This window comes from Diaphorina citri, unplaced genomic scaffold (genome assembly GCF_000475195.1).
Source record: "Diaphorina citri unplaced genomic scaffold, Diaci psyllid genome assembly version 1.1 scaffold432, whole genome shotgun sequence".
In the NCBI taxonomy this organism is placed as follows: Eukaryota; Metazoa; Arthropoda; class Insecta; order Hemiptera; family Psyllidae; genus Diaphorina; species Diaphorina citri.
In genome coordinates, this window is record NW_007377867.1 from 47,859 (window position 1) to 62,985 (window position 15,127).

The 15,127-nt window shown below is 39.0% G+C and overlaps 1 protein-coding gene and 1 long non-coding RNA gene across 3 annotated transcripts; one reads left to right on the plus strand and one right to left on the minus strand.

Annotated features, from left to right (window-relative positions):
* Positions 1-745: 745 nt before the first annotated feature.
* Positions 746-12,958, minus strand: LOC113467223. Its single transcript, XR_003391378.1, has 3 exons — positions 12,765-12,958; positions 11,608-12,529; positions 746-988 (listed from the first exon to the last, which is right to left on the minus strand). It is a non-coding gene; the product is annotated as an uncharacterized LOC113467223 (long non-coding RNA).
* Positions 8,341-12,467, plus strand: LOC113467222 (keratin-associated protein 5-5-like). 2 transcript variants are annotated; one of them, XM_026823272.1, is made up of 2 exons: positions 8,341-9,356; positions 11,791-12,467. In XM_026823272.1, the coding sequence occupies exon 1, from the start codon at positions 8,511-8,513 to the stop codon at positions 9,153-9,155; it is 645 nt and encodes a 214-aa protein (XP_026679073.1). In that variant the 5' UTR covers positions 8,341-8,510; the 3' UTR covers positions 9,156-9,356; positions 11,791-12,467. The 2 variants fall into 2 exon arrangements, with proteins under 2 accessions (XP_026679073.1, XP_026679074.1); XM_026823273.1 differs by lacking the exon at positions 11,791-12,467 and adding an exon at positions 9,357-10,027 and having other exon boundaries at positions 8,341-9,302.
* Positions 12,959-15,127: the final 2,169 nt, after the last annotated feature.

A 15,127-nucleotide genomic window follows, 5' to 3' on the forward strand; every position in this document is an offset into this window, starting at 1 on the left:
AAATGCTTGCCACAAGTGCTCAATGCACTACGCTAAATTTTATGACCTGACTTAGGCTCAAACGAGCAACCTCCAGATTCGAAGTCCACCGTGCTAAACAGTACGGCATTAAGGTTGGTCACAACGCTAGAGTCTATACTCATTATTGTTCAGAGATAAATTAGTATCCTTTTATTAAGACCGGCAATTGCGTCCGGGCTCCGGGAGTCGAACCCTGAGCCTCCAAGTTGCAGAGCCTGACTCCGGGGACTCCTAGGAGTAACGCTTACATAACTCACATGTTTGAGTAAACACCAGGGAGGGGAGTATGTAGAAAGCAAAGTCAACATTATTAGGGACTTTTAATAAAAGTTTTTTTCTGTCATCCTTCCCCCTCTGGCTAATAAGGCAACTTTTGTGCCGCGCGTTACGGCTGAGGTCTTAACAGTAGGGAAGTACTGTTGAGTACCCTAAAGTTAAGTACCGCTTTGCCTGGTTTTTAACTGGATCATGGACTGATTTAGTAGGGAATACGCGCTTTTTATAATAATAATAATACAATAATAGACTCTTGAGTGGAAGGCAACCACTAGGCGAGGTTAACGCCTTAGGCGTTCTCTACCACCTAACCCTCAGAGCTCCATTATTATGTGGTCAAATTCTCAGATAAAGAAGGAAAAAATTCCATACCTCGGCTGGGATCGAACCCACGCCCTCCTGATTACCAGGCGAGCGTCTTGACCACTACGCCACCGAGGCACCTATCAAGACTTATTCATCCGGATTAGACAGTGTCACTGTGAATGTTATCAACCCTCCGAGCAGTTCCTGTGATACCAAAACTTACGTGGCACCCTGTGAAACAGCAAAAACTTACGTGGCACCCTGTGAAACAGCAAAAACTTACGTATCACCTCCTGTGAGTGTGACCCCTCCACTTGTACCTTACACAACCTCCACTTCTACCTATATTACACCTCCATCTTGCAGTCAATGTGGATCAGTCAGCCTGGTGATTTTCCTTAAAAAAAAAAGAAAGTGCTGATCTCATGCTAATTTGTTCCCTCTCTTTCAATTGTCAGATGTAGCTTTTCCTTCTACTCTTTCTACTCAACTTTTATTGTCTGTTGGGAATACAGGTATGCCAATTAACTAAAGGCCAGTTCCCACTTGTCGTGAGTTTCCCCCGATTTTTTCCGAATGCCTTGTAGGCAATTTAAATGTAGGTAATTCAAATGAGAGTGTTTCCACCCTGTAGGCAATTTAAATGTAGGTAATTCAAATGAGAGTGTTCCCACTATACACGCGACACGACTTTTTTTCCGACCGACCCGACAAGTGGGAACGGACCTTGAAACTTTTATCCTGCTGAGACAGGACTGAAAAGTCCCTTTACCCCTGCAGTCTAATCAAAAGGTCTATTTTACCATGTGTTGTTGTTTGCGATAAAGTTTTGAGCAATACCGGAACGTCTTAGGCATGTCCCCCCTTCTCTGTTTTTTTATTCTTTTTTTACCATTCAAAACGAACTGAAAGTTTCTCGGAGCTTTTAGCGCCGAGAAATGTCAGGGCGGATTACTCCTATCTACACAAGAGCATCTTTCTCCCCCTCCCTTCCAACCAAAAGGTCTATTTTACCATGTGTTGTTGTTTGCGATAAAGTTTTGAGCAATACCGGAACGTCTTAGGCATATCCCCCTTCTCTGTTTTATTATTCTTTTTTTTTACCATTCAAAACGAGCTGAAAGTTTCTCGGAGCTTTTAGCGCCGAGAAATGTCAGGGCGGATTACTCCTATCTACACAAGAGCATCTTTCTCCCCCTCCCTTCTTGAATCACCTTCCCCTCTCTCCCTGATAATACCTCCGCTACAAGACTTAACCTCCACTCCCTCCCTGATCAAATCTCTTTCCCCCTCTCCAGGGCCATTAAACAAAGAACACGAATAAGGCGGACCTAATAACGAAATAAGATCGGAAAGAAAGTTTCCTCCTTGCTTGTCTATGAGAAAATTATCTTGATTTTCCGATCCTTCTTGATTTTCCAAGGAGGTACATGGGAATTTTTTTCAGCATGTTAGGATTTTTTATGGGGGAGGGAGTAGGAAGAGTATAGGAGTGAGACAGCATTTTAAATTTATAGCTTTCCATCGAACTTTTTCGGGGGAAGTTGACTTTTTTATTGACGGCGGAAGTTTACTAGTTTCATTTTTGAAATCGATGCCTTTTGACCGTGAATGCCGTGGTGCCAGAGAGGTATGGGAGTTCGAATTCCAATTGAGGCATACATTTTTAGATGTTTTCTGCTCCGGTAGGGACTGAATAGTCTCATTCTTATGTCCATACATAGCTCCAAAAATGATAGGTAATTAGGTAGGTATTAGCAAAAGTGGAAAGATACTCACAGGAATAAAATCATTGTACCTGAATCAAACAGGGAAACCACAAAATGCTCCTTAAACAACGGAGCGAAGCCTTTGAAAATCCTTTTGTAAAAAAGTCGTTTCTCCCATGACGAAGAGTTACGGAGATCAAAAGTCAATTCTGTGCTAATATTTTCAATATTACTAAATACTTTGTACGCTGAACAATAGATCAAACAAGGAGTTCGAATTCCAATTGAGGCATACATTTTTAGATGTTTTCTGCTCGGGTAGGGACTGAATAGTCTCATTCTTATGTCCATACATAGCTCCAAAAATGATAGGTAATTAGGTAGGTATTAGCAAAAGTGGAAAGGTACTCACAGGAATAAAATCATTGTACCTGAATCAAACAGGGAAACCACGAAATGCTCCTTAAACAACGGAGCGAAGCCTTTGAAAATCCCTTTGTAAAAAAGCCATTTCTCCCATGACGAAGAGTTACGGAGACCAAAAGTCAATGGGGCACAACCAAATGAAAAATTTTTTTGAGATAGAGTCTTATTCCGATGTAAAAGTACCCAAAAAGTGCATTGGCGCACTCTGATTAAGAAGATCGGTATTAGCGCTCCGCTCCGTCAAGTCAAAATTTGACCGGTAATTATTATCTTGGCCCTTAGCTTAGATGGGTATTTCTTGCTGTTTACCCTCGTATATATGTTTAGCGAAAAGATTAGGTGGCATAGCTAAATACCCTGATTAAGAAGATCGGTATTAGCGCTCCGCCCCGTCAAGTAAAAATTTGACCGGTAATTATTATCTTGGCCCTTAGCTTAGATGGGTATTTCTTGCTGTTTACCCTCGTATATATGTTTCTTGCTGAAATTTCTGGGCCAATGCAGTTTTTCGGTTTTGTTTTCGAGAATCGACCACTTTGTCCTTGGAAATCATAAAATAGCTATAATACATAAATTACCTCTCAGTATGGGTAAAAAATATATACCTATATATAAATATTTAAACGCACGAGCAGCCCCCATGTCCTGTTCCTAATAAGGCAGGTAACATCCGTAAGTAGGTAAATATATTTTAATAATAAAACATACGAGAGGGTAAACAATCCCCGAACTTTTTTTCCACGAAAGTTTAAACGGTGTGTAATGTGTAGAAAACAAATTGGGTGTCAGGAGAATAAATTACTACAGAAAAAATACGGGACATGATTGTGTCATGAAAATCTCTTTGTCCTTGGAAATCATAAAATAGCTATAATACATAAATTACCTCTCAGTATGGGTAAAAAAATATATACCTATATATATAAATATTTAAACGCACGAGCAGCCCCCATGTCTTGTTGCTAATAAGGCAGGTAACATACGTAAGTAGGTAAATATATTTTAATAATAAAACATACGAGAGGGTAAACAATCCCCGAACTTTTTTCCACGAAAGTTTAAACGGTGTGTAATATAATGTAGAAAACAAATTGGGTGTCAGGAGAATAAATTACTCCAGAAAAAATACGGGACATGATTGTGTCATGAAAAATGGGAGGCTAAAGTCGGAGCTGGGAAGGAGGGGTTGTTCAGGGTTTGACCCATGTCCTTACTGTATAACGCCCAACCCAAAGACCTATTAGGATGCTAAATTCGGAAGAGATACGAACCTTTTATGGGATTAACGGCACCGTTTAATTGCTTTTTTTTGTGACGGGGGTTTTAGGACCGGGAAAAGCCAATAGGAGGCGATTTTCCAGGTCACCCATCCAAATGAGTATAGGTACCAACGTTGCTTAATTTCAGTAATCAGCAGTAGCGTAGCGTGGTCTAACTCCAAGTGTAGGGCGGACACAAATTTCTATCACAATATCTATCTAATAAGAATATAATAATAAATTATTTAAAGTCAATATTTAAGGGTATTTGAGTGGAATTTTTGACTGTATGGCCGCCATACACGCCCTACATGGACGCTACGCCACTAAATTCAAGTGTAGGGCTCATGCACAGGTCTACCAAGTCCCTTCACAGTACATGCCATGCCATTAATATTTATGGGCATTAGAGTGAACTTTTGAGTTGTATGGCCGCCATACACGCTACGCCACTGCCTATTAGGATGCTAAATTCGGAAGAGATACGAACCTTTTATGGGATTAACGGCACCGTTTAATTGCTTTTTTTTTGTGACGGGGGTTTTAGGACCGGGAAAAGCCAATAGGAGGCGATTTTCCAGGTCACCCATCCAAATAAGTACCTATAGGTAACAACGTTGCTTAACTTCAGTAATCAGAGTAATTAAAGGGGAGCTTGTAAAATATTATGCCTAGAATTTAATATAAGATTCCCTGTCTATACTGCCTAAATTGTTCTGTGTCTGTTCAAATGGGGGCTGACTGACGACGAAAGTTGCGAGTGTGGGCACTCTAAACAGACTACTGACCATGTCCTATATGACTGTCCATCTTTGTCATTTAAGGGAAATATTGAGGATATCAAAACACTTAGTTCAGAAGCTGTTGCCTGGCTACAGAGGCTCATTTGTTATTATTTCGTCCCTATTTTCTTACTAGCGTTCGTCAAGATAGAATTTTAAGCGGTCAAACTTTCTTGACTTGGCGGGGCGGAGCGCTACCGCGCTCCTTAATTTTGGGGAAAGAAATTCGAATTTGATTTTATTTATTTTTAATTTTTCAAGCATTAAGTATTAAGGTACGTTTATGTATACGTACCTATGTTACCTAATGTCCTATGCAGTTGGTTAAATAAAACAGGTACCTAGATTTTATCATTCTAATTCTCTTAGTCTAATGTTTTCTTTCTATTTGAATGAGCTTTGAACATATTTCTGCTCTTTGTTTCGCAAACAAAACTAATCCTTATTCCATACACATAGGCAAGTTTTGTAGGATTATCTCAAACAAAACCCAAGTACCTATCTGTATACTAACCAGAGGATCTGCATTCTGCATGTAGATAATATTCAGCAGTAGAATTCTTACTGCAGCACATTAAGTTCTGTAGGTATAACATCTTGCACCAAGATTCCCTTACGTAGATTGTGTATTGGTATAAGAGTAGGGCCATCGGCTATAATAAACGCCCTATGTCACTGCGACTTGCTTATATCTTTTGTGACTTTCCCTTTAGTTATCCAGAAGAGCCCTAGACTTCTTACGAAGGCCAGGGTTTTTTTTAGGACTGATTCCTACCTACTTTCCTATAACTACCTACCTACTGACGATAAGGAGAGAAAAACGTGGGGCAGTTGGGTATTTTATCTGTGAAAGCATCTAGCTAGAGCTGAGACAAGAACCCAAAGGCAAAAATACTATTTTAAAAATCACCTGTACTAACCATAGGGGCTCTTTTCTGACCACAGGACTCAACTCACGTGTGCCCCTATAAAGATAGTCCACATGCACACAGAAGCTGTCTGTTACCATGAGACCCAAACCCCTTTCCTCCCGATAAGGAGAGAAAAACGTGGGACTGTTGGGTATTTTACCTGTGAAAGCATCTAGCTAGAGCTGAGACAAGAATCCAAAGGCAAAAATACCATTTTAAAAATCACCTGTACCTACTAACCAAAGGGGCTCTTTTCTGACCATAGGACTCAACTCACGTGTGCCCCTATAAAGATAGTCCACATGCACACAGAAGCTGTCTGTTACCATGAGACCCAAACCCCTTTCCTCCGGATAAGGAGAGAAAAACGTGGGACTGTTGGGTATTTTATCTGTGAAAGCATCTAGCTAGAGCTGAGACAAGAATCCAAAGGCAAAAATACTATTTTAAAAATCGCCTGTACTAACCAAAGGGGCTCTTTTCTGACCATAGGACTCAACTCACGTGTGCCCCTATTAAGATAGTCCACATGCACACAGAAGCTGTCTGTTACCATGAGACCCAAACCCCTTTCCTCCTACCTCTAGGTAGAGCAACTTTGGCTTTCATGTATGAATGAGTTAATTTCTTTTGAGTCAAAAATTTAATTAATGGAGAGAGCTGGCTTGTTTCTCGTCCCTGTGATAATGTATTAGAGAAGACAATGGAGAAAAAGGAGGGGAAGGAGAAATCGAAGAGAAGGGAGGAGAGCAAAGGAGGGGTGGTAGTTTTAATAAATTCCAAATGAATTAATCATTTTAATGAAGTACATCCAGAGGAAGGAGAGAGGTAAAGACTAAATAGGGGGGAGTAGAGAGAAGGGAAACGAGATTCTAGCGGGAGGGGAAGACGAAGGAAAAGGGGGTACAGACTAAATGGAGGGGTAAAAAAGGGGTTTGTAGATACTAAATAGGGGGTGGGGGTGATTATTTCGAAGCCTACCTTTGTGCAGATCCTTTAAACGGGGAGAATAATGAGAGAACGAATCAGGGGGAAATGCGTATCGGTAGGAAGTTATAACTTACCTAGACATAGGAATCCATGGCTCACCTATCAGGAATACCTCGGTTCGAGCCCCCAATTCGAGTCAATCAAACTTAAATCTCAGTTCGTTCGTTCAGTTGTTAGGCCATCTCACACTTGTTATTCTAACAGCTCAATTTTCCAAACACGTGCTTTTTCGAGGACAATTCTTTTCATCACATACCTACTTGTGTTTCTAGATCCTACAGCCTTTGTGCAGATCCTTTAAACGGGGAGAATAATGAGAGAACGAATCAGGGGGAAATGTGTATCGGTAGGAAGGTATAACTTACCTAGACATAGGAATCCATGGCTCACCTATCAGGAATACCTCAGTTCGAGCCCCGAATTCGAGTCAATCAAACTTAAATCTCAGTTCGTTCGTTCAGTTGTTAGGCCATCTCACACTTCTTATTCTAACAGCTCAATTTTCCAAACACGTGCTTTTTCGAGGACAATTCTTTTCATCACATACCTACTTGTGTTTCTAGATCCTACAATGCGGAATTCAGATTTTTATCTTGTTTCAATTGTTTCATTGATAAAATACGTACATGCTGATTGCGGATCAAGCATCAATAGCATCATATTACAGGATACAACAGCTCTATTATGAAATCTGATACCACAGTCAATTTGATAGCTTGTTGATGGCAAATTTCCATCATGATTTATGGACTAATTGTGCTATTCGAATGTGGAATGAAAGCTATAGATAAAACCATTAACTATGTACATATATTGGTTAAAATGATATGATATCTACCTATCTAAATTCTTCTAACCAACTGATGAATTGAAACAAATACATTTTTACTGATATATGTTTGTGTATAATTGTATATATGTTACCTACCTATGTAGTAGGTACCTATTTACCTACCTCTAGGTATGAATGCATAAATAGATAATTATGTAGAACAATACGTAATTATAGTAATAATAGGCATCTGATAGATTGACATAGATAATCATTAATGTCTTCTCACAATCACAATTGGCATAATGCGAGATTTGACTGTGTTATCTCCCGATCTTTTATCTTCTTCATCTATCCGATATAATCCATCTTCTATCATGGTTGTCAGAATGTTTATAAAATGATCAGCACTCACTATTGATCAGTTTTAGTTGGCAATCCGTTGCTGAATAATATCAATCAGTGTCAGTCATTGCTGAAGGAACGTTTGTTTTTCGCGTTGTGCGCTGAAGAAACGATAGAAATATTAGAAATTGGTTTTCGCTTTTCGTGATCCTTTTGTGGCTGTATCTAGAGTTTTGTGGTGACGAATACCTACGTGTTAAATCAAAGTCGAAACATATCTATTCGTTGAACGAGATTACGTTGTTTCTAGAACACATCAAGGGGATAAACTATCAGCCTCTTGAATTTTATTCTTCCCAGCACGAAATCGGGTGCAGTCAATTGTAAGAAAAACAGCACCGCTATTCATTTGTATTCGCCTCATCAAAAATACAGTCGTTTGTCTTGTGAAAAAAACATTCAAGTCAGCAGAAAACTCGCAAAGTTGAAGCAGCATCGGTAACAACCAGGATAATATATCGCGATACATTAGCAAGTCGGGTGCAGTCAATTGTAAGAAAAACAGCACCGCTTTTCAATTGTATTCGCCTCATCAAAAATACAGTCGTTTGTCTCGTGAAAAAAACATTCAAGTCAGCAGAAAACTCGCAAAGTTGAAGCAGCATCGGTAACAACCAGGATAATATATCGCGATACATTAGCATATTGCCAGAATGAATCTACATCACGTTCATCTGATCGGCATCCTGCTGCCTCTACTTGGAAATTTTGCTGACGCATTCCCATGCAAGGCTGTGGTGTCTGGGTGTGGGGGTTGTGGAGGAGGCTGCGGGGGACATGGGGGCTGTGGATTTTGTGGCGGTCTGGGTTGTTCCCGCTGTGGGGGACGCCCGGGCTGTGGTTTGTGTGGTGGAGTAGGCTGTGGCTCGTGTCGTGGAGGTTGTCACTTCTGTGGAGGTGTCGGGTGCTCATTCTGCTCGCATGGCGGCTCAGGATGTTCATCATGTGGAGGATCACACTATGGTAAATCCTACCCGTATACATCCTCCACGACGTACACCCCTACTATCAAGACGTACACACCTGAGCCTATCAAGACTTATTCATCCGGATTAGACAGTGTCACTGTGAATGTTATCAACCCTCCGACCAGTTCCTGTGATACCAAAACTTACGTGGCACCCTGTGAAACAGCAAAAACTTACGTGGCACCCTGTGAAACAGCAAAAACTTACGTATCACCTCCTGTGAGTGTGACCCCTCCACTTGTACCTTACACAACCTCCACTTCTACCTATATTACACCTCCATCTTGCAGTCAATGTGGATCAGTCAGCTCTTGTGGTTGTTCGGGATAATATGGTATTATGGTCCTGTAACTCAAAAACTACCTTTTTGAAGATGGCCGTCTTACGCTATAACTCAAAAACTAGCTTTTTAAGATGGCCTTGTAACTCAAAAACTACCTTTTTAAGAATGACCTGTACCTCTAACTTTTTGAGTAGGTATCCATGAGTTGTACCTCTATGTACGTACGAAATGTTTTTCGTTTTGAGTAGGTACCCATAAGTTGTACCTACGAAATGTTTTTGGTTGTGTTTTGTTAAATTTTTATACTGGGGAACCAGGACGTTAGATTTTTGAAGTCGTAATTCTCATTTGTTACTGTCTCACAGAATTTAGGAGGTATTTACTTTCTGGGGAGGACTTTTGTTCCTGTTTCCCAACCCTTCCTACCTCTATTATTTCAGGGAGGTAAACACGTTCTAGGTTCTGTAGGATTTGTTCAGAGTCCTCCGTCAATTTGTCAAGACGTTATTAAGTTGTTCTGACATCTTCAAATCCAGCAGAAAAATCGGGTAGGGTAGATATTGGATAGAGTGCGAAAAATTAAACACTAAAAGCTTGCCACTTTTCTTGGAGCTAGGGCACCGCAGAATTGTTTTTATATGGACATACCTGTTTCTTTTTTCCGTTAATAAGGTGTGTCCACACATAGTCGATCGAAGACCGGTCGACTATGTGTGGACACACCTTTAGACAGGAGCCTGTTAGGTATGAACCTGAAGAGGGTAAACGCTAGAAGGAAAATCTAGAAAGTTCTGTCCAAAACAGATGTTCGGAAATCTAGAGACATTTCAGTCCCATAACGTTCAGGTTTGATTAATTATTTTCCTACATGATAGTTGCCCTGTGTTCTTTTTGCTCATTTGTTATTATTTTGTCCCTATTTTCTTATTTTTAAATTTTCAAGCATTAAGCAGATATTAAGGTACATTTATGTATACGTACCTATGCTACCTAATGTCCTATGCAGTTGGTTAAATAAAACAGGTACCTAGATTTTATCATTCTAATTCTCTTAGTCTAATGTTTTCTTTCTATTTGAATGAGCTTTGAACATATTTCTGCTCTTTGTTTCGCAAACAAAACTAATCCTTATTCCATACACATAGGCAAGTTTTGTAGGATTATCTCAAACAAAACCCAAGTACCTATCTGTATAGCTACTAACCAGAGGATCTGCATTCTGCATGTAATATTCAGCAGTAGAATTCTTACTGCAGCACATTAAGTTCTGTAGGTATAACATCTTGCACCAAGATTCCCTTACGTAGATTGTGTATTGGTATAAGAGTAGGGCCATCGGCTATAATAAACGCCCTATGTCACTGCGACTTGCTTATATCTTTTGTGACTTTCCCTTTAGTTATCCAGAAGAGCCCTAGACTTCTTACGAAGGCCAGGGTTTTTTTTAGGACTGATTCCTTTGACTTCTTTAGATGTTTCATCAACAGGAACCCTGTATAACATTAGAAGAACGATCTGTTGAACACTGTCGAAATTATTGTGTAAGATTGTGTGAATGTTTCTTTTCAATCAGCACACACTGTGCAGTTCATTCAGCATATGATATTAGAGCTTAACATACTCGCATGGTATTAGAGCAGCATCACTATGTAGACACTCGTGCTGATTCAAAATAATAATGGGGACAGAATGCTGCGTTCCCCTTTAAAAAAAAGAAAAAGTGCTGATCTCATGCTAATTTGTTTCCTCTCTTTCAATTGTCAGATGTAGCTTTTCCTTCTACTCTTTCTACTCAACTTTTATTGTCTGTTGGGAATACAGATATGCCAATTAACTAAAGGCCAGTTCCCACTTGTCGTGAGTTTCCCCCGATTTTTTTCCGAATGCCCTGTAGGCAATTTAAATGTAGGTAATTCAAATGAGAGTGTTCCCACTACACGCGACACGATTTTTTTTCCGACCGACCCGACAAGTCTGTAGGCAATTTAAATGAGAGTGTTTCAAATGAGAGTGTTTCCACCCTGTAGGCAATTTAAATGTAGGTAATTCAAATGAGAGTGTTCCCACTACACGCGACACGATTTTTTTTCCGACCGACCCGACAAGTGGGAACGAACCTTAAAACTTTTATCCTGCTGAGACAGGACTGAAAAGTCCCTTTACCCCTGCAGTCTAACCAAAAGGTCTGTTTTACCATGTGTAGTTGTTTGCGATAAAGTTTTGAGCAATACCAGAACGTCTTGGGCATATCCCCCCTTCTCTGTTTTTTTATTCTTTTTTTTTACTATTTAAAACGAGCTGAAAGTTTCTCGGAGCTTTTAGCGCCGAGAAATGTCAGGGCGGATTACTCCTATCTGCACAAGAGCATCTTTCTCCCCCTCTCTTCTTGAATCACCTTCCCCTCTCTCCCTGATAATACCTCCGCTAAAAGACTTTAACCTCCCCTCCCTTCCTCCCGCCCTGATCAAATCCCCCCTCTCTCTCTCTCTGCCATTAAACCCTTGTGGTTGTTCGGGATAATATGGTCCTGTAACTCAAAAACTACCTTTTTGAAGATGGCCCTCTTACGCTGTAACTCAAAAACTAGCTTTTTAAGATGGCCTTGTAACTCAAAAACTACCTTTTTAAGATGAACCTGTACCTCTAACTTTTTGTACCTCTAACTTTTTGAGTAGGTATTAGGTACCCATAAGTTGTACCTACGAAATGTTTTTGGTTGTGTTTTGTTAAATTTTTATACTGGGGAACCAGGACGTTAGATTTTTGAAGTCGTAATTCTCATTTGTTACTGTCTCACAGAATTTAGGAGGTATTTACCTTCTGGAGAGAACTTTAGTTCCTGTTTCCCAACCCTTCCTACTTCTATTATTTCAGGGAGGTAAACACGTTCTAGGTTCTGTAGGATTTGTTCAGAGTCCTTCGTCAATTTGTCAAGAGCGACGTTATTAGGTTGTTCTGACATCTTCAAATCCAGCAGAAAAATCGGGTTGGGTAGATATTGGATAGAGTGCGAAAAATTAAACACTAAAAGGTTGACACTTTTCTTGGAGCTAGGGCACCGCAAAATTGTCTTTATATGGACATACCTATTTCTTTTTTCCCTTAATAAATTATATTTTTAAGGTGTGTCCATACATAGTCGATCGACGGCCGGTCGACTCACCTTTAGACAGGAGCCTGTTAGGTATGAACCTGAAGAGGGTAAACGCTAGAAGGAAAATCTAGAAAGTTCTGTCCAAAACAGATGTTCGGAAATCTAGAGACATTTCAGTCCCATAACGTTCAGGTTTGATTAATTATTTTCCTACATGATAGTTGCCCTGTGTTCTTTTTGCTCATTTGTTATTATTTTGTCCCTATTTTCTTATTTTTAAATTTTCAAGCATTAAGCAGATATTAAGGTACATTTATGTATACGTACCTATGCTACCTAATGTCCTATGCAGTTGGTTAAATAAAACAGGTACCTAGATTTTAACATTCTAATTCTCTTAGTCTAATGACTCATTTGTTATTATTTCGTCCCTATTTTCTTACTAGCCTTCGTCAAGATAGAATTATAATTTTGGGGAAAGAAATTCGAATTTGATTTTATTTATTTTTAATTTTTCAAGCATTAAGTATTAAGGTACATTTATGTATACGTAGTTACGTACCTATGCTACCTAATGTCCTATGCAGTTGGTTAAATAAAACAGGTACCTAGATTTTAACATTCTAATTCTCTTAGTCTAATGTTTTCTTTCTATTTGAATGAGCTTTGAACATATTTCTGCTCTTTGTTTCGCAAACAAAACTAATCCTTATTCCATACACATAGGCAAGTTTTGTAGGATTATCTCAAACAAAACCCAAGTGCCTATCTGTATACTAACCAGAGGATCTGCATTCTGCATGTAATATTCAGCAGTAGAATTCTTGCTGCAGCACATTAAGTTCTGTAGGTTGTAGGTATAACATCTTGCACCAAGATTCCCTTACGTAGATTGTGTATTGGTATAAGAGTAGGGCCATCGGCTATAATAAACGCTCTATGTCTATGTCACTGCGACTTGCTTATATCTTTTGTGACTTTCCCTTTAGTTATCCAGAAGAGCCCTAGACTTCTTACAAAGGCCAGGGTTTTTTTTAGGACTGATTCCTTTGACTTCTTTAGATGTTATGATTTCATCAACAGGAACCCTGTATAACATTAGAAGAACGAGTTGTTGAACACTGTCGAAATTATTGTGTAAGCTTGTGTGAATGTTTCTTTTCAATCAGCACAAACTGTGCAGTTCATTCAGCATATGATATTAGAGCATAACATACTCGCATGGTATTAGAGCAGCATCACTATGTAGACACTCGTGCTGATTCAAAATAATAATGGGGACAGAATGCTGCGTTCCTTTCTTTAGATGTTATGATGTCATCAACAGAACCCTGTACATAACATTAGAAGAACGATCTGTTGAACACTGTCGAAATTATTGTGTAAGCTAGTGTGAGTGTTTCTTTTCAATCAGCACACACTGTGCAGTTCATTCAGCATATGATATTAGAGCGTAACATACTCGCATGGTATTAGAGCAGCATCGCTATGTAGACACTCGTGCTGATTCAAAATAATAATGGGGACAGAATGCTGCGTTCCCACGGGACTTGTTCACACCAGGAATGTTTGTGTTATTGTTATTGAACATTTTCAAATATGTATTACCTGTACATGTAGGTATTTTTGCTGCATATGCACCCCCATATTTTAAAATACAGACGTTTTATTTTGTATGGGTTTGTAGGTACTTTGTATTCATTACTTATGCAAGATTTTATCCTAAACGGATACTTTCTCGGAGCGGCCAGCTTTCTCCTATCCTGACTTCCTTCTCTCTTCGTTTTCGGAACGATAAAACCTTGGCAGTCCCCTCTTTTTTTTTTTTTTTTTTTTTTTTAATTCATAATTGCATATTACCTAATTAATTAAAATTTATTAATTAAAGAAGTAAAAATGACAACGTGGTAACAAACTTTTTTTTATATCTAATTCAATCTAGCCACTTTGCCACCTACCCTAGTAGGTTACTTTCCTAATACCTACTGAAATACTGGTGCTACAAATGTTCTTGCCTATAGACATTGATTTCCTAAAGTAATAATGTGTCAGAGAGGATTCTGTACCAAAGCAGTTCTAAATCAATTTTAATGGTTTTTCTCTACGTGTATTTGTATCTTTGTATGTAGGTACGTGGTTTACATCGAATTGATTCAATAATACGAGTAATTTCTAGAAATGTAATCACATTTCTGACATCTAGGTACTATGTAAGTATCTAGGTATGTACTTATTTTGAATCAAAACAATGAGGGTCTATTTCCGAGGCTCTAATTCGACTCTTAGTCCAAATGCGAGCTCCCTTTTCGGACTCTGGGAACGAAAGGCCTTCCCTCTCCTCTCCCCAACTAAAGTTTAGAGGAAGGGAAACTTTTTTACCTCGAAAACTTTTCCGCGAGTAGTAATCACATATGATGAAGATGATTACCGATTCCCTTCACAATACAGGGTGGCCTGCAACAGAGGGACAATTCTAAAAATGTGATCTTTTCGAGCTTTTGTTGAAAAAAAAATGGGACAGTTTGGATTTCCACCCTTTACTCTAACAGGCTTTTTTGAATATTTTCTAAACTTTTTTGGGACCAACTGAAAGCTCATGGTGTTATCTTCAAGTTCAAGATACCTACTGTATTAGGTTTTCTAGTTGGCTCTATTTTCAATGAAAATATTGTTGATATTGAAAAAGTTCCCAAGTCAATTCATCCGTGAGTTACCTTAGTCAGAAATGAGAGAGAAGTTCCTTCAAAATCACAAGCCTTTTTTTGAATATCTACATTATATCGCGTAGTTTCCCTGTTGGAGGAACACCCTGTATAATATAGAGACTTGGCATATATTTTCCTATAGAACTCTGTACTATACCTACTGTATTAGGTTTTCTAGTTGGCTCTATTTTCAATGAAAATATTGTTGATATTGAAAAAG

Bases quoted from the DNA above. Each gene is read 5' to 3' on its own strand.
- LOC113467222 (XM_026823272.1), top strand. From the start codon at position 8,511: ATGAATCTACATCACGTTCATCTGATCGGCATCCTGCTGCCTCTACTT.